Below are 27,159 nucleotides of genomic sequence, written 5' to 3'. Positions count from 1 at the left end.
CCATCACATTCCCCATGAAAGCCCCCTTCACAGCCCTCATCACACACCTCTCCCCGCTCTTCCAGAATCATTGGTCAGACGCTAGAGTCCTGTATCTCGTCCTGCTCAGTGGGCATGACGTTAGGTTTTAAAGAGCGAGGCTGATCCCAGTGTTAGATACAGAGGAGACAGTGAGGCTGATCCCAGTGTTAGAGACAGAGGAGACAGTGAGGCTGATCCCAGTGTTAGAGACAGAGGAGACAGTGAGGCTGATCCCAGTGTTAGAGACAGAGGAGACAGTGAGGCTGATCCAGTATTGGAGACGAGGAGAGCGGTGAGGCTGATCCCAGTGATAGACACAGAGGAGACAGTGAGGCTGATCCCAGCGTTAGAGACAGAGAAGACCGTGAGGCTGATCCCAGTGTTAAGAGGAATCAGCAGTGATTAGACAAACTGGAGCTCTTCAATGTGGAAAGATGATTTAGAGGGCACTTACAAAGGGGAAAAGATTTTAAATGGGATTGAAAAAGTAACCTCAGAATGATATTTTAGGAATCTCCAAAACAGAGGCCACAGGTGTAGAGCTGTAAACGGTAATAATTACAGGACAGACACCAGGACCTGTTTCTTTACCCAGATGGTAATTAACAGGGTTACCAGGACAGGAGTTGAGGCCAGGTCACTGGGACCTGTTTAAACAGCATCTTGGTGGGGGGACAGTAGTGGGGGATTGGGGGGGCAATGGAGGGGAAAGGGCTACAGTGGAAGGGGTCTGGAGGAAGGAGATGGGACGTCCTCCTGACGTGAAAGGCGCTTTATAAATGGAATCTTGTTGTTGTTGTTGTTGTTGTTGTTGATGGGTTGAAGGGTCTTCGTCATCCTTGTGAAAGTCAAAGTCTGGCCATGTTTTCTCATGGCTTCCAGCTTGAGGCCCGAGGTAGGAAGATGGTGAAGTCACTGACCCCCACATGGGTGGGTGGGTTCCCTGAGCAATGATCTGACACAGAGACACAGCCTGGCGTACACCAGGTGCTCCTTTCTGATCCAACCACCAGCCTCCAGTGTGTGCGATTCCCGTGTAGTGTCCAGTGTAACAACACTGAGATCAGGGAGATCCTCTCAGCTCAGTCTCACTAGGGTCACCCATTAGCACTGTTTACACACTCACCACCATCTACACCAGTTTACACACTCACCAGTTATATTATCATCAGTTACACACTCTCCAGTTATACTATCCCCAGTTACACACTCAGCAGTTACACACTCACCAGTTACACTATCACCAGTTACACACTCACCCTAACTAAGCAGAATAAAAAACTCACAAGTGGGGAGGGAGTTTGGTCACATGAGGTCTTTTAATAAAGTTTTTAAAAATTCCCATATACCTCTCCCCACTCTCCCCATTGACCCCGATCTCACAGCTAGCCTCGGGGGGGGGGGCATTCAAGTTGGCTTCCCGGAGGGGTTTAGTCAGGCAATGGCCTAGCCTCTCGGGGGTCTCCTGGGGTGTCTCCTGGTGGGGGCTGCTCAGTCGGGCAGGGTCCTGGCCTCTCCAGCTTTCAGTCGGGCCTGATCTACAGCGTCCAGCAGGTTTTTGGAATCCACGGCCAGTGTGTGAGCAGCCGCCAGCATCAGCCGCTTACACTCATCACTGAGAGACGTGACAACGTTCTGCTGCGTCAGTCGCAGTTTGTTAATGAGCTCTGACAAGTCCTTGTTCAACAGCTTCACTGTGCCCTGGATCTGAGAGAGAGACAGCGTGTGTGAGAGAAAGGGTGAGAGGGGGTGTGAGTGAGTGTGAGAGAGAGACTGTGTGAGTAAGTGTGAGAGTGTGTGTGAGACAGTGAGTGCGAGAAAGAAAGTGAAAGAGAGTGTGCGAAAGTGTGAGATACAGGCTGTGTGTGTGAGGGGGAATGTGAGAGTGTGAGGGAGTATGACAGAGAGACTGTGTTTGTGTAAGAGAGGGGGATAGTGAGAGGGAGTGAGAGTGTGTGAGTGTGACAGAGAGACTGTGTGGGGGGGGGAGAGTGAGAGAGTGTGAGAGTGTGTGAGTATGTGATGGGAAGACAGAGTGAATGAGTGAGAGTGCGTGAGAGAGTGACAGAGAGAGACTGTGTGTGGGGAAGATAGAGAGGATTAGAGGGAGAGTGTGAGAGACAGACAGTGAGAGGAGAGGGAGTGAGTTTAAAACAGAGTGTGAGAGAGGAGTATTAGAGTGCTTGAGTGAGATGTGAGTGTTTGAGGGAGGGAGTGAGTAATGTAGTGAGTGGGTGTGTGACGGAGTGAGTGTGTGACGGAGTGAGTGTGTGAGGCGGTGAGGGGGTGAGTGTGTGAGGGGGTGAGTGTGTGAGGGGGTGAGTATGAGGCGGTGAGTGTGTGACGGGGTGAGTGTGACAGTGTGAGGGGTGATTATTTGCGTGTGTGTGTGGGGGGGTGAGTGTGAGGGGCTGAGTGTGAGTGGGTGAGTGAGTGAGGGTGTGAGTGAGTGTGATGGGGTGGGTGTGAGGGGTGAGTGAGAGTGTGAATGAGCGTGAGGGGTGAGTGTGTTTGAGGGGTGAGTGTGGGGGTGGGGGCTGACCTCTGTGCGGGAGGAGGGGGGAAGCCGGGGGAGGAGGGTGTCCACACTGCCAATCAGTTTCCGTAGAACCAACCCCACCGTCTGTGGGCAAATCATAGGGTTAGCCCTGCAATGACCCCACTCGCAGCCCCCCCCCACCACCCTCTCAACCCCACCCTCCATTCAGCCCCCGCCCCTCAATCCCACCCTCCACCCTCAGCCCCCGCCCCTCAGCCCCCACCCCTCAACCCCACTCTCAAACCTCAGCCCTGCCCCTCACCCCACCGCCCCTCAGCCCCACCCTCAATTCTCAGCCCCCGCCCCTCAGCCCCCCGCCCCCTCCCCGTGAGGCTGACCTTGACCAGGACAGTGTACTGCTCTGGCGGTAGCTGGAAGATGTGGGATTTGAGCTCCAGCACAGCCCTGACCAACTCCATCACATTAGGGTAAACCTCATCGTCCGTCCTGTCCAGGTTAGCTGTGGCCGCCGTCTGGATCAGCTGTGGGGGGGGCGGGGGAAGAGGGCATCACTATGGGCAGCACCCCTTCCCTCCCTCCCACACACACACCCCCCCTCACAGACACTCCTCCCCCCATAAACCACCCCCTCACAGACACTCCCCCCTCATACACCCCCCTCCTCACACAGACACTCCCCCCTCATATATACCCTCTCACACATACACTCCCCCCCCATACACACTCTCACACAGACACTCCCCCCCACACACACACCCTCACACAGACACTCCCTCCCATACACCCCCCCTCACACAGACATTCCCACCCCCCTACCAACATACCCTCACACAGACACTCCCCCGCATGCACACACACCCTCACACAGACATTCCCACCCCCCTACCAACACACCCTCACACAGACACTCCCCCGCATGCACACACACCATCACACAGACATTCCCACCCCCCTACCCACATACCCATGCCTCAACGCCCCATACATACATATTGTGACACCCCCAACGCATCCACCTACACACGCTCACCCTCACACACCCTCACCCACACACACAACTCCCACACCCCACAAACAACCCCCCCCAGCACCCCCACACATGTCCACACATGTGGAAATCTCCTGGCGGAATGGAATGCGTGCTCTCCCTCTCTCCTTGGTGGGATGCATCCTCCTTACCTAATTCCAGAAAGCATTAGGCGCAGGTTGGGGCGAGACAAGGCTTGGGGACTCCAGAGTGTGGGATCATCGGCAGGACCTGGAAGGGCAGACTAGGGGTCACTGGGGGCAGGGAATCCTCCCCCATGGCTGCTGTTAACCCTGCAGCCAAAGCACTAACTAACGGGGAGGGAGGTCCTAGCTGTACAAACAGCGGGAAATCTTTCCAGATAGCGCTCTCAATGGCAAGCTATGAGGGTTTAGCTGGTTAGACTCCAGCAGTGACCCCAACACACACTCTGGGCTCCCCCCAAGCCTTGGCTCTTGCCAATCTGTGCCCAATACTTTCCGGAATTAGGTAAGCAGGGGGCGTCCCTCCAGGGAGAGAGAGCACATCCCACGGGGAGATTTTCAAATGTTAGTGTAATCCATATAACACAATGGAGAGAGAGCAGGGAATGGGGTTAGAGTAGAGAGCTCCAGTGGAGGAGCCCCAGCACAGACACGATGGAGAGAGAGAGAGAGAGCAGGGAATGGGGTTAGAGTAGAGAGCTCCAGTAGGGAGCGAGCCCCAGCACAGACATGGTGGGGAGAGAATGGGGGAATTAATGAGAAATCCTACTGGTGGGTTTTTCCTCCGTGGTTTTTCGGGGGGGACTGTGAACTCCGCTAGAAACAGAAAAAAGGAGGCCGGTCAATCTCTCTCCACCAATCCACCCCACCAACACGCGCACATACACACACACACACACATACACACCCACACATACATCCACACACATACATACACACATATACACCCACATATACACCCACACATACACATAACACCCACACATACATAAGCATACATATATACATACACACACATACACACACTCACATACACACACACATACATACATACATATACACCCACACACATACATACATACATACACACATATACACACACATACACACATATATACACACACATACACACAAACATACACACACATGCATATACACACATAAACACCCACACACACATACACACACACATATACATACACACATGCACACACATACACACTGCTGACAGCTCCACTGAAAGGACAATTGTCTGATATCAACTGTCAACACTGTCATAATAACTAAAATAACCTGACATCTTATCAAGCGCCACTTTCCCTGGGATGACGTCTCAAAGCATTTGACCGGACTCTTGTGAAGTGTAGTCTGTGTGTTTTGTGAGCTGACGCTACTTTGCGCACAGCAATGTTCTGCAAACAGCTGTGAAATGAGCGAGCGATTTTATTTGTCAGCTTGGACACTGGGAGAGAAACTTCCTTCTCTTTTCACGACAGTGCCAAGGAGGTATTTAATGTCCGACTGAACATGGCACAGACTGAGAGAAAGTGAGGTTTAACTTTTCATGGAATGGATGGCGTCTCCGACAATGCAGTGCTCCCCCCAGTGCTGGCTGTAAGGAGGTTTGAGACGTCCTCCTGGTGTGAAAAACGCTGTATAAATGTATATTGTGTTGTGTCATCTGAAAAATTCTCATTTCACTGAGTGACAAGATGGGTTAACTCACTGCAGTCTGGATCCTTGTCAGTGTCCTGAGACAGAGAGAGAGAGAGAGAGAGAGTTAGGAACACACCTCACACCAACCCTCAGAAACCAGTCACCCACACTGACACCCACAAACACGCTCACACTGACCCCCACATACCCTCACACTTAACCTCACACTGACTTCCACACTGACCCTCACACTTACCTCCACACACACCCTCACACTTACCCTCACACTGACCGTCACACTGACCCCACACATAAGCTCACACTGACCCTCACACACCCTCACAGTGACCTTCACACATACGCCCACACTAACCCTCACACTGACCCCCACCTTGAACCTCACACAGTCTGGAACACACTCTCACACTAACTATCACATATACCTACCCTCAGTCATGGAGTATCAGTGACGGACGGACGGACGGACGGACAGACGGACAGACAGACAGACAGACAGTTGTTGTTGATGGACAGACTGAACAAGTGACAATGACAGTTATTGGAGACGAATGGTAAACATTGCATAACTTACATCCCGTAAATTGGAGCTCTCGGTCGGAGCCTGGGGACATTGGGGAAAAAATAGATTAATGCCAGAGGTCGGGAAGTGCTGCGGCATGAAGCGATTCGAAGACAAATGTGAGGATCTTGAAATCAATCTGTTCTGTGATACGCAGCCAGTTGAACCTGGCGAGGGCTTGGGTGATGGGGGTACGGAGTTTAGTGTGTGTGGTGGGGAGCTAGGGAAATAGAGGTTGTGCTTGCAGCCACTGCGCTACAATACTCTGAAACACTCCCTCAATCCCTCCACCTTGTCCCCTTCTCCCTCTTTTAAGTCCCGCTTACAAACTTTCCTCTTCGACAGTGCTTATGGCCACCTCTACCCCCCTCCCCGGCTTGGAGTCAGGCTCCGCCACTGTCCACCTTCCCATGCCTCATCCATCCTCTCCTCAAACTCTTAACTGTGAGGCGATGCTGGACTTACTCGAATCCCAATTCGAGGGGATACATTCAGCCACCTCTGCCCCATCCACAGCCACCCCCACATCACCTCTCCCTTATGACCCACCCCCCACTCATCCCCCCCATACTCCTTCACTCCTATCTTACCCTCCTCCCTCACTGCGACTGTTCGCAAACTCAAACCCACCACTTGCTCCCTCGATCCCATCCCCACCTCTCTCATCTCCCAGCTCCACCTTCTGGCCCCTCTCCTGTCCGACGTCACCAACCTCTCCTTGTCCACCGGTTCAGTTCCCACCCCCCCTAAAAACAGCTGTCATCACCTCCATCCTGAAAAAACCTTCCCTGGACCCATCCCTCCTCTCCAGCTCCTACCCCATCTCTAACCTCCCATTCCTCTCCAAGGTCCTGGAACAAGTCGTCGTGTCCCAGCTCCACTCCTTTCTCTCTCGCCATTCAGACACGAGCTGGGGTCAGGGGGCGAGAACCCCTCCAATCCGGCTTCTGCGCTGCCCACAGCACGGAAACAGCTCTGGTCAAAGTCACTAATGACATTCGGAACATCTGTGATCGATTCTGTTGTCGGGCCCTCCAGAGTCTCGTCCCTTTCTACAGCTACAATTGTATCCTTAACTAATATTGCCACCGCTTCACCCTTTCTTCCTTCTCTATCCTTCCTGAACACATTATACCCTGGAATATTTATCTCCCATTCCTGTCCTGGCTTGAGCCATGTCTCAGTTACTGCTACCACATCGTAACCCCTTACGGCCAGTTGAACCTGCAGCTCATCAACCTTATTCCCTAAGCTATGTGCATTTAGGTACATGCATTTAAGGAAATTGTCTACATGTACCTGCTCTATATTTCCCACTTGTCTTTTTCCTCTATTCCCTAATCTATTGTTTATCCTGGGATACCCATCCCCCCTCGCCACTAGTTTAAATTAGCCCCCCAGCATTCGATAATCTCTTGGCCAGGAAGTTAACCCCTGCCTTGCTTAAGTGCCGCCCATCTGCAAGGTAATGATCCCACCTCCCCCAGTAGTGGTCCCAATTGTCCACAAAACGGAAACCTTCTTTTCTGGACCATTTTTCCAGCCAGTCGTTCATACGCCTGATCCTTTCATTATGGTGCCCCGTTGCCTGAGGCACCGGGAGTAACCCAGAGATCACCACCTTGGATGTTCTGACCTTGAATTTGTTCCCCAACTTTTGATACTCGCCCTCTTCTTCCCAACATACTACCCACACACACACACATACACCCACACATAGACGCTAACACATCCATAAGCTCCTCACACACACTCACACACAGACAGGCACAACCCCTCACACACAGCCCGTCTCACACACACACGCATTCACATTCACCCAGCTCCTCACACACAGCTCCCCACACATACTCACACTGAACCCCGTCACCCATCAGCCCGGCCCTCACCAGCCTCCACTGACTCCCTATCACACACTAAACCCTGTACCCCATCACCCCAGCCCTCGCCAGCCTCCACTGGCTCCCTATCACACACTAAGCTCAGTACCCCATCACCCCAGCCCTCACCAGCCTCCACTGGCTCCCTATCACACACACTAAACTCCGTATCCCTTTCAACAACGACGACAACTTGCACTTATATAATGCCCTCCACGCAGGGTAGTGTCTCAGAGCACTTAACAACAAGATTACATGTGTATAGCGCCTTTCTCGTCGGGAGGATGTCCCAAGGCACTGGACAGTGACAGCATTTCAGACCCGAGCTGGGGTCGGGGGGGGGGGGGGGGGGGGTGGTGGTCGGGGGTGGGGGGGTGGCCGATGGCATGGTCGAAGAGGAGAGTCTTGAGGCGGGACTTGAAGGAGGCTAAGGAGGGGGCGAGGTGGAATGACTGGGGACTGCAGTTCCAGAGGTTGGGGCAGAGTGGCTGAAGGCTCTCCCGCCAATGGTGGGGTGGGTGGGTCGGGGGACATGGAGCAGCCAGAGCCGGCTGAGCGTTGGTAGGGGGTTAGGAGGTGGTAGAGTTAATTTTGATGGGCTAAAGAGGGACCGAGAGTTGGTGGACTGGCAAGTAAGAATGGCAGGTAAAACGACTCATGAGCAATGGGAAATCTTCAAAGATACGATAGCTCAGGGTCTAAATAGATATATTCCAACAAAAGGGAAATGTGCGAGAACCAAGGATGCTTGGATGACCAGGGATAATCTGTCTCTGACGAAAAAGAAGAAGATGGCGTACAACAAAAAGATGCAAGACACTGAGGATAGCAAAGCACATAATAGAGAATGCAGTAGTGATCTTAAAAGAGCGATAAGACACGCTAAAAGATCGCATGAGAAGAGGTTAGCGGATAACATAAAGCGGAATCCTAAAATATTTTATAAGCACATAAAGGAAAAAAGGTTAGTTAAAGGTTGGGTGGGGCCAATCAAAGACAATGACGGCCATCTTGTTGTGGAGGCAGAGGGATGGCTGATGTACTGAACGAGTACTTTGCATCTGTCTTCACAACGGAAACGGATGCCCCAAATGCCGCAGTATTGGATGAGAGGGAAGAGGACATAGATCAGATTACTATAGACAGAGAGGAAGTTCTGAAAAGATTGACTGGGCTCAAAATTGATAAGTCCCCAGGACCAGATGGGTTTCACCCAAAGTTGCTGTGGGAGATATGGGTTCAAATAGCGGAGGCTTTGGCCATTATATTTCAATCGTCATTGGACACAGTAGTGGTGCCAAGAGACTGGAGAGTGGCTAATGTTACCCCACTCTACAAAAAGGGGCATAAAGACAAACCCGGAAATTACAGGCCAGTCAGCCTAACCTCGGTAATAGGAAAGCTACTGGAGACCGTAATCCGGGACAGAATAAATCTCTACTTAGAGGAACACGAGGTAATTAGAGACCCCCAACATTGATTTGTTAAAGGCAAATCTAATAGAATTTTTTGAAGAGGTAACTGCGAGGGTTGATGAGGGAAATGCGGTGGACATTAATTACATGGATTTTAAAAAGGCTTTTGACACAGTAATGCATAAGAGATTAATAAAAAAACTGGAGGCCCACGGTATTAAGGGGACAGTAGCCGTTTGCATTAAGAACTGACTGAGTGACAGAATGCAGAGGATGGTGGTTAATGGGTGTTTCTCGCAATGGAAGAAGGTGTGCAGCGGTGCCCCAGGGATCGGTATTGGGACCACTGCTCTTTCTAATATATATTAATGATCTGGACTTGGCCATAGGGAGCACTATTTCCAAGTTTGCAGATGATACCAAGTTAGGTCGGGTAGTAGTAGTAGTAGTAGTAGTAATAATAATAATAATAATAATAATAATCCTTGCATTTGCTATAGCGCTTTTCACGTCTGGAGGACGTCCCAAAGCGCTTCACAGAACACACTGTAAAGTGAATTGACTGTATATTTGTGGGCGAACGCGGAAGCCAATTGCGCACAGCAATGTCCCACAAACAGTCGTAGATTGAAAATGACCAATTTTTTTTTTTGTTTTGTTTTTTGGAGGGATTATTATTAGGCTCTGTGTGGAGTAAGGAAACTTGCCCAAGGTTTCGCCCTCTGCCTGGAATTGAACTCAGGTCTCTCGCTTCCAAAGTGAGCGCTCTAACCACTGAGCTACAGGACTCCATAGTAAATAGTGAAGAAGATTGTGATGGACTGCAGGCAGACATACACAGAATGCTGGAATGGGCTGACATGTGGCAGATGGATTTCAATGTGAATAAGTGTGAGGTGATACTTAGGGAGGAAAAATGATAGGAGGCAATATAGACTTGGAGCTCAATCTTAAAGGGGGTAAACGTACAGAGAGATATGGACGTTCAAGTAAGCGATTCATTGAAGGTGGCAGAGCAGGTAGATAGGGCAGTAAAAAGGGCATTTGGTGTACTGAGCTTCATTAGTAGGGCATAGAGTATAAGAGTAGGGGTTATGGTTAATCTGTACAAAACACTGGTTAGGCCTCAGCTGGAGTACTGCGTCCAGTTCTGGGCACCGTACCTCAGGAAGGATATTAAGGCACTGGAAAGGGCGCAGAGGAGATTCACGAGAATGATACCAGGAATGGGGAACCTTAGCTATGAGGACAGTGGAGAAGTTAGGACTTTTCCCATTAGAGCAGAGAAGGTTACGCGGGGACCTGATGGAGGTCTTCAAGGTCATGAAAGGTTTCGACAGGCGAGATAGGGACAAGCTGTTTCCGCTGGTCGGTGTGTCTGTGACCCGCGGTCACAGTCTGAAGATATCACCAAAAGAAGCAGAGGGGAGGGTTAGAAGAAATGTTTTCACTCAGCGAGTTGTTGGGCTTTGGAATGATCCACCTGAAAGAGCAGTGAAGTCCGATTCGATAACAGTTTTTAAGAGAGAACTGGACAGGTATCGGGGAAGACGGGTTTGTGGGGTTATGGGGAAAAAGCTGGTGATTGGGGTCAGTGAGAGTGATGCTCTGTCAAAGAGCCGCACAGACTCGATGGGCCGAATGGCCTCCTTCTGTGCCGGAACATTCAATGTTTCTATGATTCTATGTGTGAGGGGCTGTGTGTGGGTTTGTGTATGAGTGTGTGTGTGTGAAAGGCTGTGTGTGTGTATCTGTGAGGGGCTGTGTGTGTGTGAGGAGCTGTGTAAGATGGTGGTCTTGCTCTCTGCCCCACACTCACCAGCAGCCTCTCCTCCTGCTCCAGCCACTTGCTGTCCTCCACCATCTCGCGCTGCTGCTGCCGGATCCTGGCCTGGAGCTCGGCCTGTTCCACCTCCCACAACCTCAGCGCCTCCTGCTTACTGCTGGGCTCCACCATGAACTCAGCCTCCTGCCGCGCCCCCAGAAACCGTCACATAGGCATCAGTCATCAGCACCCCCAAACCCCAGCTGCCAGTCCCGAGCCCAATTCAACCCTAGCCCCTGATCCCAGACCTCAAACCCAACCCCAGACCCAACTCCTGGCCCCCCACCACCAAACCCCAGCCTCCATCACCCAAATCCCAGCCCCTGATCCCAGACCTCAACCCCCAAACCCAAGCCCTCAAACCCCAGTGCTCAAACCCCAGCCCCCAAAACCCAGCCTCCAGCCCCCAAGCCCAACCCCAGTCCCAAACCCCAGCCCACAAACCCCAGCCTCCAACCACCAGTTCCCAGTCCTCAAACCCCAAACCCTAGCCCCCATCCCCCAACCCCCAAAAGCCAGCCCCCGACCCCAGCCCTCAACTCCCAAACCCAAGCCGACAAACTCCAGCCTTCAACCCCAGACTCCAACCCTCAAACCTCAACCTTCAAACCCCAACCCTCACTCCCCAGCCCCCAACCCTCAAACCCCAGCCACCAGCCCCCAACCCCAGCCCTCAACTCCCAGCCCCCAAACTCCAGCCCCCAACCACTAGCTCCCAGCCCCCAACCCCAGCAGCCAGCCCCCAACTCTCAACCCCAAACCCCCAGCCCTCAACCCCAACCCTCAACCCCCAGCTGCCAGCCCCCCAGCCCTCAACCCCAACCCTCAAAACCCAGCCACCAACCCCCTAACTCCAGCCCCAAACCCCAGCCCTCAAACCCCAAACTTCAAACACCAGCCCCCATCCCCCAAACCTCAGGCCCCAGCCCTCAGACCCCAAACACCAGTCCCCAGCCTCAGCCCTCAAACCTCAGCCCCCAACCCGCAATCCCCAACCCCAACTCTCAGCCCCCAAACCCTAGCCTTCAGACCCAAGACCCCAGCCCCCAAACCCCAGCCCTCAAACCCCAGCCTCAAACCTCAAACCCTAAACCCAGCCTCCAATACCCAGCCCCCAACCCTCAACCCCAAACCCTCAAACCCCAACCCTCAGTCCCCAACCCCAAACCCTCAAACCCCAGCCGCCAGCCCCCAACCGCAGCCCCCAAACCCAGCCCTCAACCCCCAAACCCCAGCCCCTAGACCCCAAAACCCAGCCCTCAGACCCCCAACCCCAGCCTTCAACTCACAGCCCCCAGCCCCCAAACTCCAGCCCCCAACCCTCAACCCTAGGCTCCAACCCCAAACTCCAGCCCTCAACCCCCAACCACAACCACAGCCCTCAACCCCAACCCCAGCCCTCAACCCCCAGCCTTCCAGCCCCCAACCGAGCCCTCAACTCACAGCCCCCAGCCCCCAACCACCAGCTCCCAGACTTCAACTCCCAAACCCCAGCACCCAAAGCCAGCCACCAACCCCGAAACCCCAACCCCCAGCCCTCAACTCCCAAACTCCAAACACCAGCCCCCAAAACCCAGCCCCAATTCCCCCAGACCCCAGCCCTCAACACCCAACACCCAAACCCAAGCCCCCAACCCCCAAGGCCCAGACCCTAGCCCTCAACTCACAGCCCCTAAAGCTAGCCCCAGCCCCCAAACCCCAGCCCCCAAACCCCAGCCTCAAACTTCAAACCCTAAACCCAGCCTCCAATACCCAGCCCCCAACCCTCAACCCCAAACCCTCAAACCCCAACCCTCAGTCCCCAGCCCCAAACCCTCAAACCCCAGCCGCCAGCCCCCAATCACAGCCCCCAAACCCAGCCCTCAACCCCCAAACCCCAGCCCCCAAACCCCAGGACCCAGCCCTCAGACCCCAAACACCAGCCCCCAGCCCTCAGCTCCCAAACCTCAGCCCCCAACCCGCAACCCCCAAACCTCACACCCTAACCCCCAGCTCCAAATACCCAGTCCCCAACCCTCAACCCCCAACTCCAGCCCTCAAACCCCAACCCTCAGTCCACAGCCCCCAACCCCAAACCCCAGCCTCAAACCCCAGCCCCCAGCCCGTAAAGCCAGCCAACGAATCCCCAAACCCTAGCCCCCAAACCCCTGAACCCAGCCCCCATCCCCCAGACTCCAGCCCCCAACATCCAAACCCAAGCCCAAACCCCAACCCCCAGCCCCCAAACCACAGCGCCCAAACACCAGCACCAAACCCCAGCCCCCAGACTCCAACCCTCAGCCCACAACCCTCAGCACCCAATCCCCAATCCCCCAGCCCCCAAATTCCAGCTCCCAAATACCAGACCCCAACCCTCTGCCCCCAGCTTCCAACCCCCGGCCCTAAATCCCAGCTCCAAACCCCAGCTCAACCCCCAAGCCCCAGCCACCAAACCCCAACCCTCAGCCCCCAACCTCCAAACTCAGCCCCAGATCCCAGGCGCTAAGTCCCGGCCCCAAACCCCAAATGCCTGACCCAACCATCAGCCCCAACCCCTAGTCCCCAACCCTCAGCCCTCAACCCTCAGCCCCCAACTCATAGCCCCCAATCCCCAACCACCAAACGCCAGCCCCAACCCTCAGGACCCAAACCCCAGCCCCCAACCTCCAAAACCAACCCTCAGCCTCCAACCCCCAGCCCTCAGCCCGCAGACTTCAGCCCCCACCCGGCAGCCAGTCCCCAACCCTCAAGCCCCAACCCTCATCCCCCAAACCCCAGCCCCCAATCCCAGCCCCCAACCCTCAGCCCCTAACTCCCAGCCCTCAGCCCCCAACCCTCAATCCTCAGCCCCCAACCCTCAAACCCCAACTCCCAATCTCCAGCCCCAAACCTCAGCTTCAACCCTCAGCACCCAACACACAACGCACAGCCCCCAACCCCCAAACACCAGCCCTCAGGCCCCAACTCCCAAACCTCAGCCCCCAACCCCCAACCCTCAGCCCCCAATCCTAAGCCTCCAAACACCAACACCCAACCTTCATCCCTCAATCCCCAGCCCCTAACGCCCAGCCCCCAAACCTCAGCCCCCAATCCCAAGTCCCCAAACACCAACACCCAGCCCTCAGCCCCCAACCCTCAGCCCCAACTCCCCACCCTCACCCCTCAAATCCCAGCTCCCAGCCCCCAATCTCCAGCCCCCAAACCTCAATCCCTAGCCCCCAATGCCCAGCCAGTAGCCCCCAACCCACAGCCCCCAAACCCCTTCCCAGAGAGACTGTCACACGCCATCAGCCCTCAGACGCCAACCCCCAGTCCCCAGCGCCCAAACACCAACACCCAACCCCCAGCTGCCAACCCTCAGCCCCCAACCCCCGCACCTTAGCCAACAGTCCCGAACTCCCAGCCCACAACCCTCAGCCCCCAGCCCAGAGACAAACACAGGCACACACACAGGCACAGACATACAGGCACACACAGGCACACAGGCACACATATAGACAGGCACACACACACAGGTACACACACAGGCACAGGACCATTTACACAGACACAGGCACAGACACACAACAACAACAACAAAATTACATTTATGGAGCTCCTTTCATGTTGGGAGGACGTCCCAAGGCGCTGGACAGCATTTCAGACCCGAGCTGGGGTCAGGGGGCGAGAGGGGAGGGGGTTGACCGATGGCATGGTCAAAGAGGAGGGTCTTGAGGAGGGATTGAAGGAGGCTAAGGAGGGGGTGAGGCAGAATGACTGGGGGATGGAATTCCAGAGGTTGGGGCAGAGTGGCTGAAGGCTCTCCCTGGAGCGGGCGGGTTGGTAGGGGGTTAGGAGGTTGCAGAGGTATGGTGGGCGAGGCAATGGAGGGCTTTGTAGGTGAGGACCAGGGTCTTGAACTGGATCCTCTGAAGGATAGGGAGCCAATGGAATCGGCGAGAATGGGGTCACGGAGTTTGGTGCGGGAGAGGACACGGATCCAGAGTTCTGGACTATCTGCAGCTGTGGAGGGAGGAGTTGGGAAGGCCGACACACAGGGCTTTGCATAGTCGAGCCTGGAGGTGATGAAGGTATGAACAAGAGTTTCACGGCCTGAGGGTTGAGGTAGTGGCGGAGTCGGGCGATGTTACGGAGGTGAGGGAAGGCACACAGAAACACAGGCACACACACAGGTGCAGGCACACAGACAGGCACACACACAGATACACACAGACACATACCCCCCACAGGCACGCACAGAGACACAAGCACACACACAGGCACAGACAGACACACACACAGGCACACACACATACACTGGTGCGCACACAAGCACACACACAGGTACAGACACACACACAGGCACACAATCATAAACACACACACACACACACACACTCACATAGGCACACACACAGGTGCAGGCACACACCCAGGCACAGACAAAGGCATACACATACACACAGGCACACGCGCAGATACAGGCGTGCAAACAAGCACACACAGGCAGACACAGATACACACAGGCATACACAGGCACAGACACACACAGGCACACACACATGCAAAGGCACACACAGGCACACAAGGCACACAGAGGCACAGTGAGGCTGTCTTACCCTGACGCTAAGCCGTCGCCGAGACTTTTGCCGGAGCAGCGGTGAGGCTCGGGGGGAAGTACCGGCCGCCTGGTTCTGGGGGAAAGCAATCTGGGGCGAGCTGGCACACAGCGACTCTGGCACCTGAGCAAAGACACAGCGACACACAGCGAGACACAGCGATCAGCAACACAGCGCCGCACGCTCACAACCAGCGATCAGCAACACACACTCACAGCGATCAGCAACACACACTCACAGTGATCAGCAACACACACTCACAGTGATCAGCAACACACACTCACAGTGATCAGCAACACACACTCACAGTGATCAGCAACACACACTCACAGTGATCAGCAACACACACTCACAGTGATCAGCCACACACACTCACAGTGATCAGCAACAAACACTCACAGTGATCAGCAACACTCACAGAGTGCTGTCTCACACACACAGAGCAGTGACACAGCACTGTCACATACACAAAAATAACTACAACTTGCACTTATATAGCGCCCTCCACGCTGGGCAGCATCTCAGAGCTTAACAATGGCGGAGCCCGAGGCGCGCCAGGGAGAGGAGGACGGTGACCGTAAGCGCAGTCGAAAGGAAGGCCTTCAGGTGCGACCTGAAGTTGGGGAAGGAGGGTGCAAGGCCAAGGGGTTGAGGGAGGGAGTTCTAAAGTTTTGGGGTGTAGTGGCTGAAGGCACGGCCGCTGATGGTGGAACGGAGGATTCAGGGTATGCCGGAGGAGGAGGCCGGACCCAGTAGAGTGGAGGCAGCAGATACTGCTGTGGGGAGAGAGGAGGTTAGAGAGATTGTGGGGGGGGGGCAAGGAATGGAGGGAGTTAAAGTGAGGATCTTGAAGTTGATCCATCCTGTGACCGGGAGCCAGTGGAGTTTGGCAAGGACAGGAGTTATTGGGGTACGGTGGTCAGTGCGGGTGAGAATGCGGGCGGCGGAGTTTTGAATGAGCTGGATTTTGTGAATAGTGGAGGAGGGGAGGCCGGTGAGAAGGGTGTTATAGTCCAGCTGAGAAGTGACATGGCCATGGACAAGGGTTTCAGCAACTTTTGGGGTGAGGTATTGTCAGAGACGGGCAATGTGGCGGAGGCGGAAGAAAGCATTGCTGGTCAGGGACCGAATGTGGGGGAAGAAGGATAACTGGGGATCGAACCTGATGCCTAAGTTGTGCACGGGTTTGGAGAGTTTTAAGGACAGGTCGGGAAGGTTGAGGAGGTCGGGACTGTGGGACCGAAGGCATCAGCGGGAGCCAAAGAGTATGTCTTCTGTCTTGTTGACGTTAAACTGCAGGAAATTTGTGCTCATCCAGCTCCTGATGTCCGACAGACAAGCTGACAACACATCAGGGACTGGGGGTCGCGGCTGGAGGTGGAAAAGTACAGTTGAGTGTCATCCGCATCCATGTGGGGGTTAACCCCGTGTCTGCGGATGACATCACCGAGAGGGAGCGTATAGATGAGGAAGAGAAGGGGCCAAGGATGGATCCTTGAGGTATCCACCCCCCAGGTGACCGGGTGGAAGCTCCAAGAAAAGCCATTTGCAGAAATGTAGCGCTGGTGGTTTTTGAGGTAGGAATCGAATCTAGCGAGTGCAATCCCACTGAGGTGGATGATGGAGGACAAGCAGTGGAGGAGGAGAGGCGGTGGAGTAGGACCGGCAATCGAGGACAGGCAATGGAGGAGGACAGGCAGGGGAGGACAGGAGGTGTAGGACAACAGGTGGTGGAGGAGGAGAGGCAGTGGAGGAGGACAGACGGTGGAAGACAGGAGGTGGAGGAGGACAGGAGGTGGAACAGGAAAGGCAGTGGAGGAGGACAGGTGGTGGAGGAGGACAGGCGGAGGAGGAGGACAGATGATGGAAGAGGACAGGCGGTGGAGGAGGACAGGTGGTGGAGGACAGTAGGTGGAGGAGTACATGCAGTGGAGGAGGACAGGTGGTGGAGAAAGGGTGGCGCAGGAGGACAGTCGGTGGAGGACAGGCAGTGGAGGAGAACAGGCGGTGGAGGAGGACAGGCGGTGTAGAGGAAAGTAGGTGGATGACAGGAGGTGGAGGAGGACAACTGGTGTAGGAGGACATGTGGTGGAAGAGGACAGGTGGTGGAGGAGGACAGGCGTTGGAGGACAGGAGGTGGTGGAGGCCAGGCGTTGGAGAAGGACAGGCGGTGGAGGACAGGAGGTGGAAGAGGACAGGCGGTGGAGGACAGGCGGTGGAGTAGGACAGGCAGTGGATGACAGGCGGTGGAGGAGGACAGGAGGTGGAGGAGGACAGGCGGTGTAGGAGGACAGGCGGTGGAGGGGAACAGGCGGTGCAGAAGGACAGGCATTGGAGGAGGACAGGTGGTGGGGAAGGGCAGCAGTGGAGGAGGACAGACGGTGGAAGACAGGAGGTGGAGGAGGACAGGCGGTGGAGGACAGGAGGTGCAGGAGGACAGGCAGTGGAGGAGGACAGGTGGTGGAGGACAGGAGGTGGAGGAGGACAGGCGGTGGAGGACAGGCGGTGGAGTAGGACAGGCAGTGGATGACAGACAGTGGAGGAGGACAGGCAGTGGAGGAGGATAGGAGGAGGAGGACAGGTGGTGGAGAACAGGAGGTGGAGGAGGACAGACGATGGAGGAGGACAGGCGGTGGAGGAGGACAGTCAGTGGAGAACAGGCGGTGGAGGAGGACAGGTGGTGGAGGAGGAAAGGCAGTGGAGGAGGACAGATGGTGGAGGACAGGGTGGAGGAGGACAGGCGGTGGAGGACAGGCAGTGGAGGAGGACATGTGGTGGTGGAGGAAAGATGATGGAGGAGGACAGGCGGTGGAGGAGGACAATAGTTGGAAGACAGGAAGTGGAGGAGGACAGGCGGTAGAGGACAGGCGGTGGAGGACAGGTGTTGGAGTAGAACAGGCGGTGGAGGCGGACAGGCGGTTGAGAAGGACAGGCATTGGAGGAGGAGAGGCGGTGGAGGGGGACAGGCATTGGAGTAAGGCAGGCGGTGGAGGACAGGAGGTGGAGGAGGACAGCCAGTGGATAACAGGCAGTGGAGGAGGACAGACGGTAGAGGAGAATATGAGGAGGACAGGCAGTGGAGGAGGACAGGAGGAAGAGGAGGACAGGCGGTGGAGGACAGGCGTTGGACTAGGGTTCCAAGATCAAGGGAATCCGCTCCGCGGTCACTTCCCCTCCAACTTCCACCCACCACCCACCCCTTCCCTCCCACACTCCGACTGCTACCCATCCTCCCCTACACACCTTCGTACCCGTTTCCCCACCCTCTGTCACTGAACTCATCCTATCCCTAAACCCAACCACCTGCTCCCTTGACCCCATCCCCACTCCACTCCTTATCTCCCAGCTCCACTTTCTTGCCCCACATATCACTGACATCATCAACCTGTCCCTCTCCTCTGGCTCTGTCCCCATTCCATTAAAAACTGCCATCATCACGCCCACCCTGAAAAAACCCTCCCTTGATGCGTCGCAGCTATCAAGTTACCGGCCCATCTCCAACCTCCCCTTTCTCTCCAAGGTCTTGGAAAGAGTTGTCGCCTCCCAACTGCGCTCTTTCCTTTCCAACCATTCTCTTTTTGAACCCCTTCAGTCAGGTTTCCGTGCTGCCCATAGCACAGAAACTGCCCTGGTCAAGGTCACCAATGATATCCTGACCATCTGTGACCAGGGCTCCCTCTGTCTCCTCGTCCTCCTCGACCTATCGGCAGCATTCGATACGGTCGACCACGCTATCCTACTCCACCGCTTGTCCTCCCACCTCAACCTTCAAGGCACTGTCCTTGAATGGTTTAGGTCGTACCTTTCTCACCATCTTCACTTTGTCTCAACGAATGGCTTCTCCTCCACCCCCCGTACTGTCTCATGTGGTGTCCCTCAGGGCTCTGTCCTCGTTCCCCTCCTCTTCACCCTCTTTATGCTCCCCCTTGGTGACATCATCCGCAGACATGGAGTTAACTTCCACATGTATGCGGATGACACCCAACTCTACCTTTCCTCCTCTACTCTCAACTCCACGACCACCGATGTCCTGACAGCCTGCCTGGGCCGAGGCCCTCCTGATTGGCTCGCGTCAGCGCCTCCGCACCTCAGGCGCTGACACCATCAGCATCCAAGGCTGCACTCTCCACCTCTCAAAGCCAGTCAGGAACCTCGGAGTTTTGTTCGACCCTGAGCTGTCCTTTCTCCCTCACATCCGCACCACAACTGGCACCGCCTTCCATCACCTTCGGAACATCGCCAGACTACGGCACTACCTCACCCCTCACGCTGCTGAAACCCTGGTTCACGCCTTTGTCACCTCAAGGCTGGACTATGGGAACTCTCTCCTCGCCGGCCTTCCCACCACCTCCCTCCACAAGCTGCAGGTCATTCAGAACTCTGCAGCTCGTGTACTGTCCCGCACCAGGCTTCGGGACCACATCACTCCCACCCTCGCTCGCCTCCACTGGCTCCCCATCCCCCAGAGGATTGATTTCAAGATCCTCATCCTCACCTACAAGGCCATTCACGGTCTTGCTCCCTCCTACCTCTCCAACCTACTATCCCCCTACCTACCTGCCCGTACCCTCCGTTCCTCTGGCTCTGGTCTGCTCCACGTCCCCCGCCCCAACCGCCCTACCATCGGTGGTCGGGCCTTCAGCCTCTCAGCCCCCAGGCTCTGGAACTCCATCCCCCAGTGCCTTCGCCGCTTCCTCCCTTTCCTCCTTCAAGGCCGGTCTCAAAACCTTTCTCTTTGACCGTGCCTTCAGCTCCCCTCTCGACTCTCTTCCCCTCCTCGCTCCCTCCCTTCCCTCCCCTCACCCTGACCATTTCCCCCCTCCTTGCTCCCTCCTTCCCTCACCCTGACCATTTCCCCCTGCTCGGGTCATGACCCAACTGTGCAGCGCCTTGGGACGTCCTCCTGACGTGAAAGGCGCTTTATAAATGGAATCTTGTTGTTGTTGTTGGAGGAGGACAGGCAGTGGAGGGGGACAGGAGGAGGAGGAGGACAGGCTGTGGAGGAGGACAGGCGGAGGAGGACAGGTGTTGGAGGAGGACAGGCGGTGGAGGACAGGAGGTGGAAAAGGACAGGTGGTGGAGGACAGGTGTTGGAGGAGGACAGGCGGTGGAGGACAGGAGGTGGAGCAGGACAGGCGGTGGAGAACAGGAGGTGGTGAAGGACAGGCGTTGGAGGAGGACAGGCAGTGGAGGACAGGAGGTGGAGGAGGACGAGCGGTGGAGGACAGGCGGTGGAGTAGGACAGGCAGTGGATGACAGGCGGTGGAGGAGAACAGGCGGTGGAGGAGGACAGGCAGTGGAGCACAGGAGGTGGAGGACGACAGGCGTTGGAGGACAGGAGTTGGATTAGGACAGGCAGTGGAGTACAGGAGGTTGAGAAGGATAAGCAGTGGAGGAAGACAGGTGTTTGATGACAGGAGGTGGAAGAGGACAGGCGTTGGAGGACTGGAGTTGGAGAAGGACAGGCGGTGGAGCAGGCTCGGCGGTAGAGGAGGACAGAGGTTGGAGTAGGACAGGCGGCGGAGGGGTATAGGCAGTGGAGGAGGACAGGCGTTGGAGAGGACAGGCGGTGGAGGGTGACAGGCAGTGGAGGGGGACAGGCGGTGGAGGACAGGCGTTGGAGTAGGACAGGCGGTGGAGGGTGACAGGCATTGGAGGACAGGCAGTTGAGGGGGACAAGCGGTGGAGGGGGACAGGGGTTGGAGGAGGACAGGCGGTGGATAGGGACAGGCGTTGGAAGAGGACACGCGGTGCAGGACAGGAGGTGGAGGACAGGCGGTGGAGGACAGGCGGTGGAGTAGGACAGGCATTGGAGGAGGACAGGCGGTGGAGGACAGGAGGTGGAAGACGACAGGCGTTGGAGGACAGGAGTTGGATTAGGACAGGCAGTGGAGTACAGGAGGTTGAGAAGGATAAGCAGTGGAGGAAGACAGGTGTTTGATGACAGGAGGTGGAAGAGGACAGGCGTTGGAGGACTGGAGTTGGAGAAGGACAGGCGGTGGAGCAGGCTCGGCAGTAGAGGAGGACAGGGGTTGGAGTAGGACAGGCGGCGGAGGGGGATAGGCAGTGGAGGAGGACAGGCGTTGGAGAGGACAGGCGGTGGAGGACAGGTGTTGGAGTAGAACAGGCGGTGGAGGCGGACAGGCGGTTGAGAAGGACAGGCATTGGAGGAGGAGAGGCGGTGGAGGGGGACAGGCATTGGAGTAAGGCAGGCGGTGGAAGACAGGAGGTGGAGAAGGACAGGTGGTGGAGGACAGGTGTTGGAGGAGGACAGGCGGTGGAGGACAGGTGTTGGAGTAGAACAGGCGGTGGAGGCGGACAGGCAGTGGAGGACAGGAGGTGGAGGAGGACGAGCGGTGGAGGACAGGCGGTGGAGTAGGACAGGCAGTGGATGACAGGCGGTGGAGGAGAACAGGCGGTGGAGGAGGACAGGCAGTGGAGGACAGGAGGTGGAGGAGGACGAGCGGTGGAGGACAGGCGGTGGAGTAGGACAGGCAGTGGATGACAGGCGGTGGAGGAGAACAGGCGGTGGAGGAGGACAGGCAGTGGAGGACAGGAGGTGGAGGACGACAGGCGTTGGAGGACAGGAGTTGGATTAGGACAGGCAGTGGAGTACAGGAGGTTGAGAAGGATAAGCAGTGGAGGAAGACAGGTGTTTGATGACAGGAGGTGGAAGAGGACAGGCGTTGGAGGACTGGAGTTGGAGAAGGACAGGCGGTGGAGCAGGCTCGGCGGTAGAGGAGGACAGGGGTTGGAGTAGGACAGGCGGCGGAGGGGGATAGGCAGTGGAGGAGGACAGGCGTTGGAGAGGACAGGCGGTGGAGGGTGACAGGCAGTGGAGGGGGACAGGCGGTGGAGGACAGGCGTTGGAGTAGGACAGGCGGTGGAGGAGGACAGGCGTTGGAGAGGACAGGCAGTTGAGGGGGACAAGCGGTGGAGGGGGACAGGGGTTGGAGGAGGACAGGCGGTGGATAGGGACAGGCGTTGGAAGAGGACACGCGGTGCAGGACAGGAGGTGGAGGACAGGCGGTGGAGGACAGGCGGTGGACTAGGACAGGCATTGGAGGAGGACAGGCGGTGGAGGACAGGAGGTGGAGGACGACAGGCGTTGGAGGACAGGAGTTGGATTAGGACAGGCAGTGGAGTACAGGAGGTTGAGAAGGATAAGCAGTGGAGGAAGACAGGTGTTTGATGACAGGAGGTGGAAGAGGACAGGCGTTGGAGGACTGGAGTTGGAGAAGGACAGGCGGTGGAGCAGGCTTGGCAGTAGAGGAGGACAGGGGCGGAGGGGGATAGGCAGTGGAGGAGGACAGGCGTTGGAGAGGACAGGCGGTGGAGGACAGGTGTTGGAGTAGAACAGGCGGTGGAGGTGGACAGGCGGTTGAGAAGGACAGGCATTGGAGGAGGAGAGGCGGTGGAGGGGGACACGCATTGGAGTAAGGGAGGCGGTGGAGGACAGGAGGTGGAGAAGGACAGGTGGTGGAGGACAGGTGTTGGAGGAGGACAGGGCGTTGGAAGAGGACACGCGGTGGAGGACAGGCGGTGGAGTAGGACATGCATTGGAGGAGGACAGGCGGTGGAGGACAGGAGGTGGAGGAGGAAAGGCAGTGGATAATAGGAAATGGAGGAGGACAGGGGTTTGATGACAGGAGGTAGAGGAGGACAGGCGTTGGTGGACAGGCGGTGGAGGAGGACAGGCAGTGGATAACAGGAAGTGGAGGAGGATAGGCGGTGTAGGACAGGAGGTGGGGGAGGACAGGTGTTGGGAGTAGGACAGGCAGTGGATGACAGGCAGTGGAGGAGGACAGGCATTGGAGGAGAACAGGAGGAGGAGGAGGACAGGCGGTGGAGGACAGGCGGTGGAGGGGGACAGGCGGTGGAGGGGGACAGGCGGTGGAGGAGGACAGGCGGTGGAGGACAGGCGGTGGAGGGGGACAGGCGGTGGAGGAGGACAGGCGGTGGAGGATAGGAGGTGGTGTCGGAATGGCAGTGGATGACAGGCGGTGGAGGAGGACAAGCAGTGGAGGAGGTCAGGAGGAGGAGGAGGACAGGTGGTGGCGGAGGACAGGCGGTGGAGGACAGGCGGTGGAGTAGGATGGGTGGTGGAGGGGGACAGGCGGTGGTGGAGGATAGGCAGTGGAGGACAGGCGGTGGAGTAGGACAGACGGTGGAGGACAGGTGGTGGAGGAGGCCAGGCGGTGGAGGAAGATAGGCGGTGGAGGAGGACAGGCGGTGGAGGAGGATAGGCAGTGGAGGACAGGCAGTGGAGTAGGACAGGGGTGGAAGACAGGCGGTGGAGGAGGACAGGCGGTGGAGGAGGATGGGTGGTGGAGGACAGGAGGTGGAGGACGACAGGTGTTGGAGGACAGGAGTTGGATTAGGACAGGCAGTGGAGTACAGGTGGTGGAGGAGAACAGGCGTTTGAGGACAGAAGGTGGAGGAGGACAGGCGGTGGAGGACAGGAGGTGGAGGAGGACAGGAGGTGGAGGAGGACAAGCAGTGGAGCAGGACAGGTGGTGGAGGAGTACAGGTGTTGGAGGAGGAGAGGCGGTAGAGGTTGACAGGCGTTGGAGGAAGACAGGCGGTGGAGGACAGGAGGTGGAGGACAGGAGGTGGAGGAGGATAGGCAGTGGAGGACAGGCGGTGGGTGGAGTGTGTGTTGCTGATCACTGTGAGCATGTGGCTGTCGGTAGTCAGGGCGGAAGCCGCGGTGCGAAGCCGGTGTTGGGAAGCCGGTGTTGGGAAGCCGGGGTTGGGAAGCCGGGGTTGGGAAGCCGGTGTTGGGAAGCCGGGGTTGGGAAGCCGGGTTGGGAAGCCGGGGGTGGGAAGCCGGGGTTGGGAAGCCGGGGGTGGGAAGCCGGGGGTGGGAAGCCGGGGGTGGGAAGCCGGGGTTGGGAAGCCGGGGTTGGGAAGCCGGGGGTGGGAAGCCGGGGTTGGGAAGCCGGGGGTGGGAAGCCGGGGGTGGGAAGCCGGGGGTGGGAAGCCGGGGGTGGGATCGGGTGTGGAGGGAGAGTTGTGCGTGGAGTTGGTTGGCAGCAACGTGTTGCCGCGCTTTGGACAGGAAGGGCAGGGTTGAGCTGGGGCGAGAGTAGCCGAGGTCGGAGGGATCGAGCGTAGGTTTTTTAAGGAGGGGGTAATTACCGCGGGTTTGAAGGGGAGTGCGACTGATCCTGAGGATAGAGACTGATTAGTAGTGTCTGCCAGCGGTGGGCAGAGGAGGGGGAGCTGAGTGATCAGCAGTCGGGTGGGGAGGGGCTCGAGGCAGCGGGTGGGGGGTTTCATTGTGGCGATGGTTGATGAGAGGGAGGAAGGGGAGATGGGGACAAATGAATGTAGGATGGGGGCCATGGTAGGAGCTGAGGGTGGGGTGGGTGCGGGAGACTGAATGGGGGTTGGTAGGAGCTGAGGGTGGGGTGGGTGCGGGAGACTGAATGGGTGGGGGGGGGGTTAGGCGACACATGGCGCAGAGGGATGAAGCTTGGTGTTCGAGGTGATGATTGGGGGCTTTAGAGGGGGCTCGGAGGAGGTGGGGGGCGGGTGGCTTGGTGTTAGAGGAGATGATCTTGAGGGGGGGCTCAGAGGAGATGGGGTGGGGGTGGCTTGGTGTTAGAGGTGATGATTGGGGCTTGAGGGGGGGCTCGGAGGAGGTGGGGGGTGTGGGGGGAGAATAGGATTGGGGGTTGTGTGTGTGGGGATATGTGTGTGTGAGGTGTGTGTGTGTGTGTGGGGGGGGGGGGGGTGTGTGTGGGGTGTGTGTGTGGGGGGGGGTTGTGGGGTGTGTGTGGATGTGTTTGTGTGGGGGGGTGTGGGGGCGGTGTGTGTGGGGTGTGTGTGTGTGGGGGAGGGTTGTGGGGTGTGTGTGTGTGGGGAGGGTTGTGGGGGGGGTGTGTGTGGGGGGGTGGTGTGGGGGGGGTGTGGGGGGTGTGTGTGTGGGGGGGGCTGTGTCTATAGGATGATGTTTGAGTGGTGCAGTGTTTGCTGTGACGGGGTTGTGTGGGGGGGGTGTGGGGTGTGTGTGTGGGGGGGTGTGTGGGGTGTGTTTGTGTGGGGTGTGTGTGTGTGGGGGAGGGTTGTGGGGTGTGTGTGTGTGGGGGGTGTGGTGTGGGGGGGGTGTGGGGGGTGTGTGTGTGGGGGGCTGTGTCTATAGGATGATGTTTGAGTGGTGCAGTGTTTGCTGTGACGGGGTTGTGTGGGGGGGGGTGTGGGGTGTGTGTGTGGGGGGTGTGGGGGGGGTTGGTGTGTGTGGGGGCGTGTGTGTGGTGTGTGTGTGGGGGGGGGGTGTGTGTGGTCTGTGTGTGGGGTGTGTGTGTGGGGTGTGTGTGTGTGTGTGGGGTGTGTGTGGGGTGTGGGGTGTGTGGGGTGTGTGTGTGTGTGTGGGGTGTGTGGGGTGTGTGTGTGGGGGTGTGTGTGTGGTCTGTGTGGGGTGTGTGTGTGTGGGGTGTGTGTGTGGGGTGTGTGTGGGGGTGTGTGTGGGGGGTGTGTGGGGGGGGGTGTGGGGGGTGTGTGTGTGGGGGGTGTGTGTGGGGGGGTGTGTGTGTGTGGGGTGTGTGTGGGTGGTGTGTGTGGGGGGGGGTGTGTGTGGTCTGTGAGGGGTGTGTGTGTGTGGGGGGTGTGTGTGTGTGGGGGTGTGTGTGTGGTCTGTGTGTGGGGTGTGTGTGGGGGGGTGTGTGTGGCCTGTGTGGGGTGTGTGTGTGTGTGGGGTGTGTGTGTGGGGGGTATGTGTGTGTGGGGGGTGTGTGTGTGTGTGGGGTGTGTGTGTGGGGGGTATGTGTGTGTGGGGGGTGTGTGTGTGTGGGAGTGGTGGGAGGTGTGAAGAGCTCGAGCCACAGCGGGTGGTGAACCGTGAGGATGGTTTTCTGCCGCCTGCGGTCGAGCGGCCGGGTTTGGGATTTAAGGGGTGTCACACACTCTCACACACACACAGAGCGCTGTCACACACTCTCACACACACACAGAGCGCTGTCACACACTCACACACACACAGAGCGCTGTCACACACTCTCACACACACAGAGCGCTGTCACACACTCTCACACACACACAGAGCGCTGTCACACACACACACACAGAGCGCTGTCACACACACACACACACAGAGCGCTGTCACACACACACAGAGCGCTGTCACACATTCTCACACACACACAGAGCGCTGTCACACACTCTCACACACACAGAGCGCTGTCACACACACACAGAGCGCTGTCACAACACACACACAGAGCGCTGTCACACACACACACACACACAGAGCGCTGTCACACACACACACAGAGCACTGTCACACACACACACAGAGCGCTGTCACACACACACTCTCACACACACACACACAGCGCTGTCTCTCACTCCGGCCATTGCCCACCTGACACTGAAGTCCGGGGTTCAGGAATGGGCGAGATCCCGCTTTTCCCGGGAATCCTTTTGTTCGTGCCGGCTAAGAGAGAAAAGAGAGCCATGGTATTAGACCAGGGGGGAGGGGGGCTGAGGAGGGGTGTGAGGAGGGGGTAGCGGGGTGAGGGCGGAGGGGGGCTGAGGGGGGGGTAAGGAGGGGGGAGTGAAGAGGGGGAGCGGCTGAGAGGGGGGAGCGGCTGAGAGGGGGAGCGGCTGAGAGGGGGGAACGGCTGAGAGGGGGGCAAAGAGTCTCAGTGACAGGTCGTGGCTCAGACTCCTGTATCGGGAACGGATGGTTCA

At 57.1% G+C, this 27,159-nt stretch overlaps 1 protein-coding gene across 1 annotated transcript; it reads right to left on the bottom strand.

Annotated features, from left to right (window-relative positions):
* Positions 1-1,321: 1,321 nt before the first annotated feature.
* Positions 1,322-26,902, bottom strand: LOC103172264 (protein-tyrosine kinase 2-beta-like; the record flags this gene model as incomplete). Its single annotated transcript, XM_042346513.1, is given in 8 exon segments — positions 1,322-1,728; positions 2,564-2,644; positions 2,899-3,042; positions 4,302-4,348; positions 5,259-5,283; positions 5,781-5,810; positions 10,883-11,032; positions 26,831-26,902. Coding segments are annotated over 8 exon segments (765 nt in total), but the record flags the coding sequence as incomplete, so codon positions are not given.
* Positions 26,903-27,159: the final 257 nt, after the last annotated feature.

Source organism: Callorhinchus milii, unplaced genomic scaffold, assembly GCF_018977255.1.
Source record: "Callorhinchus milii isolate IMCB2004 unplaced genomic scaffold, IMCB_Cmil_1.0 Scaffold923, whole genome shotgun sequence".
In the NCBI taxonomy this organism is placed as follows: Eukaryota; Metazoa; Chordata; class Chondrichthyes; order Chimaeriformes; family Callorhinchidae; genus Callorhinchus; species Callorhinchus milii.
This window is presented reverse-complemented; position numbering and strand designations above follow the sequence as displayed.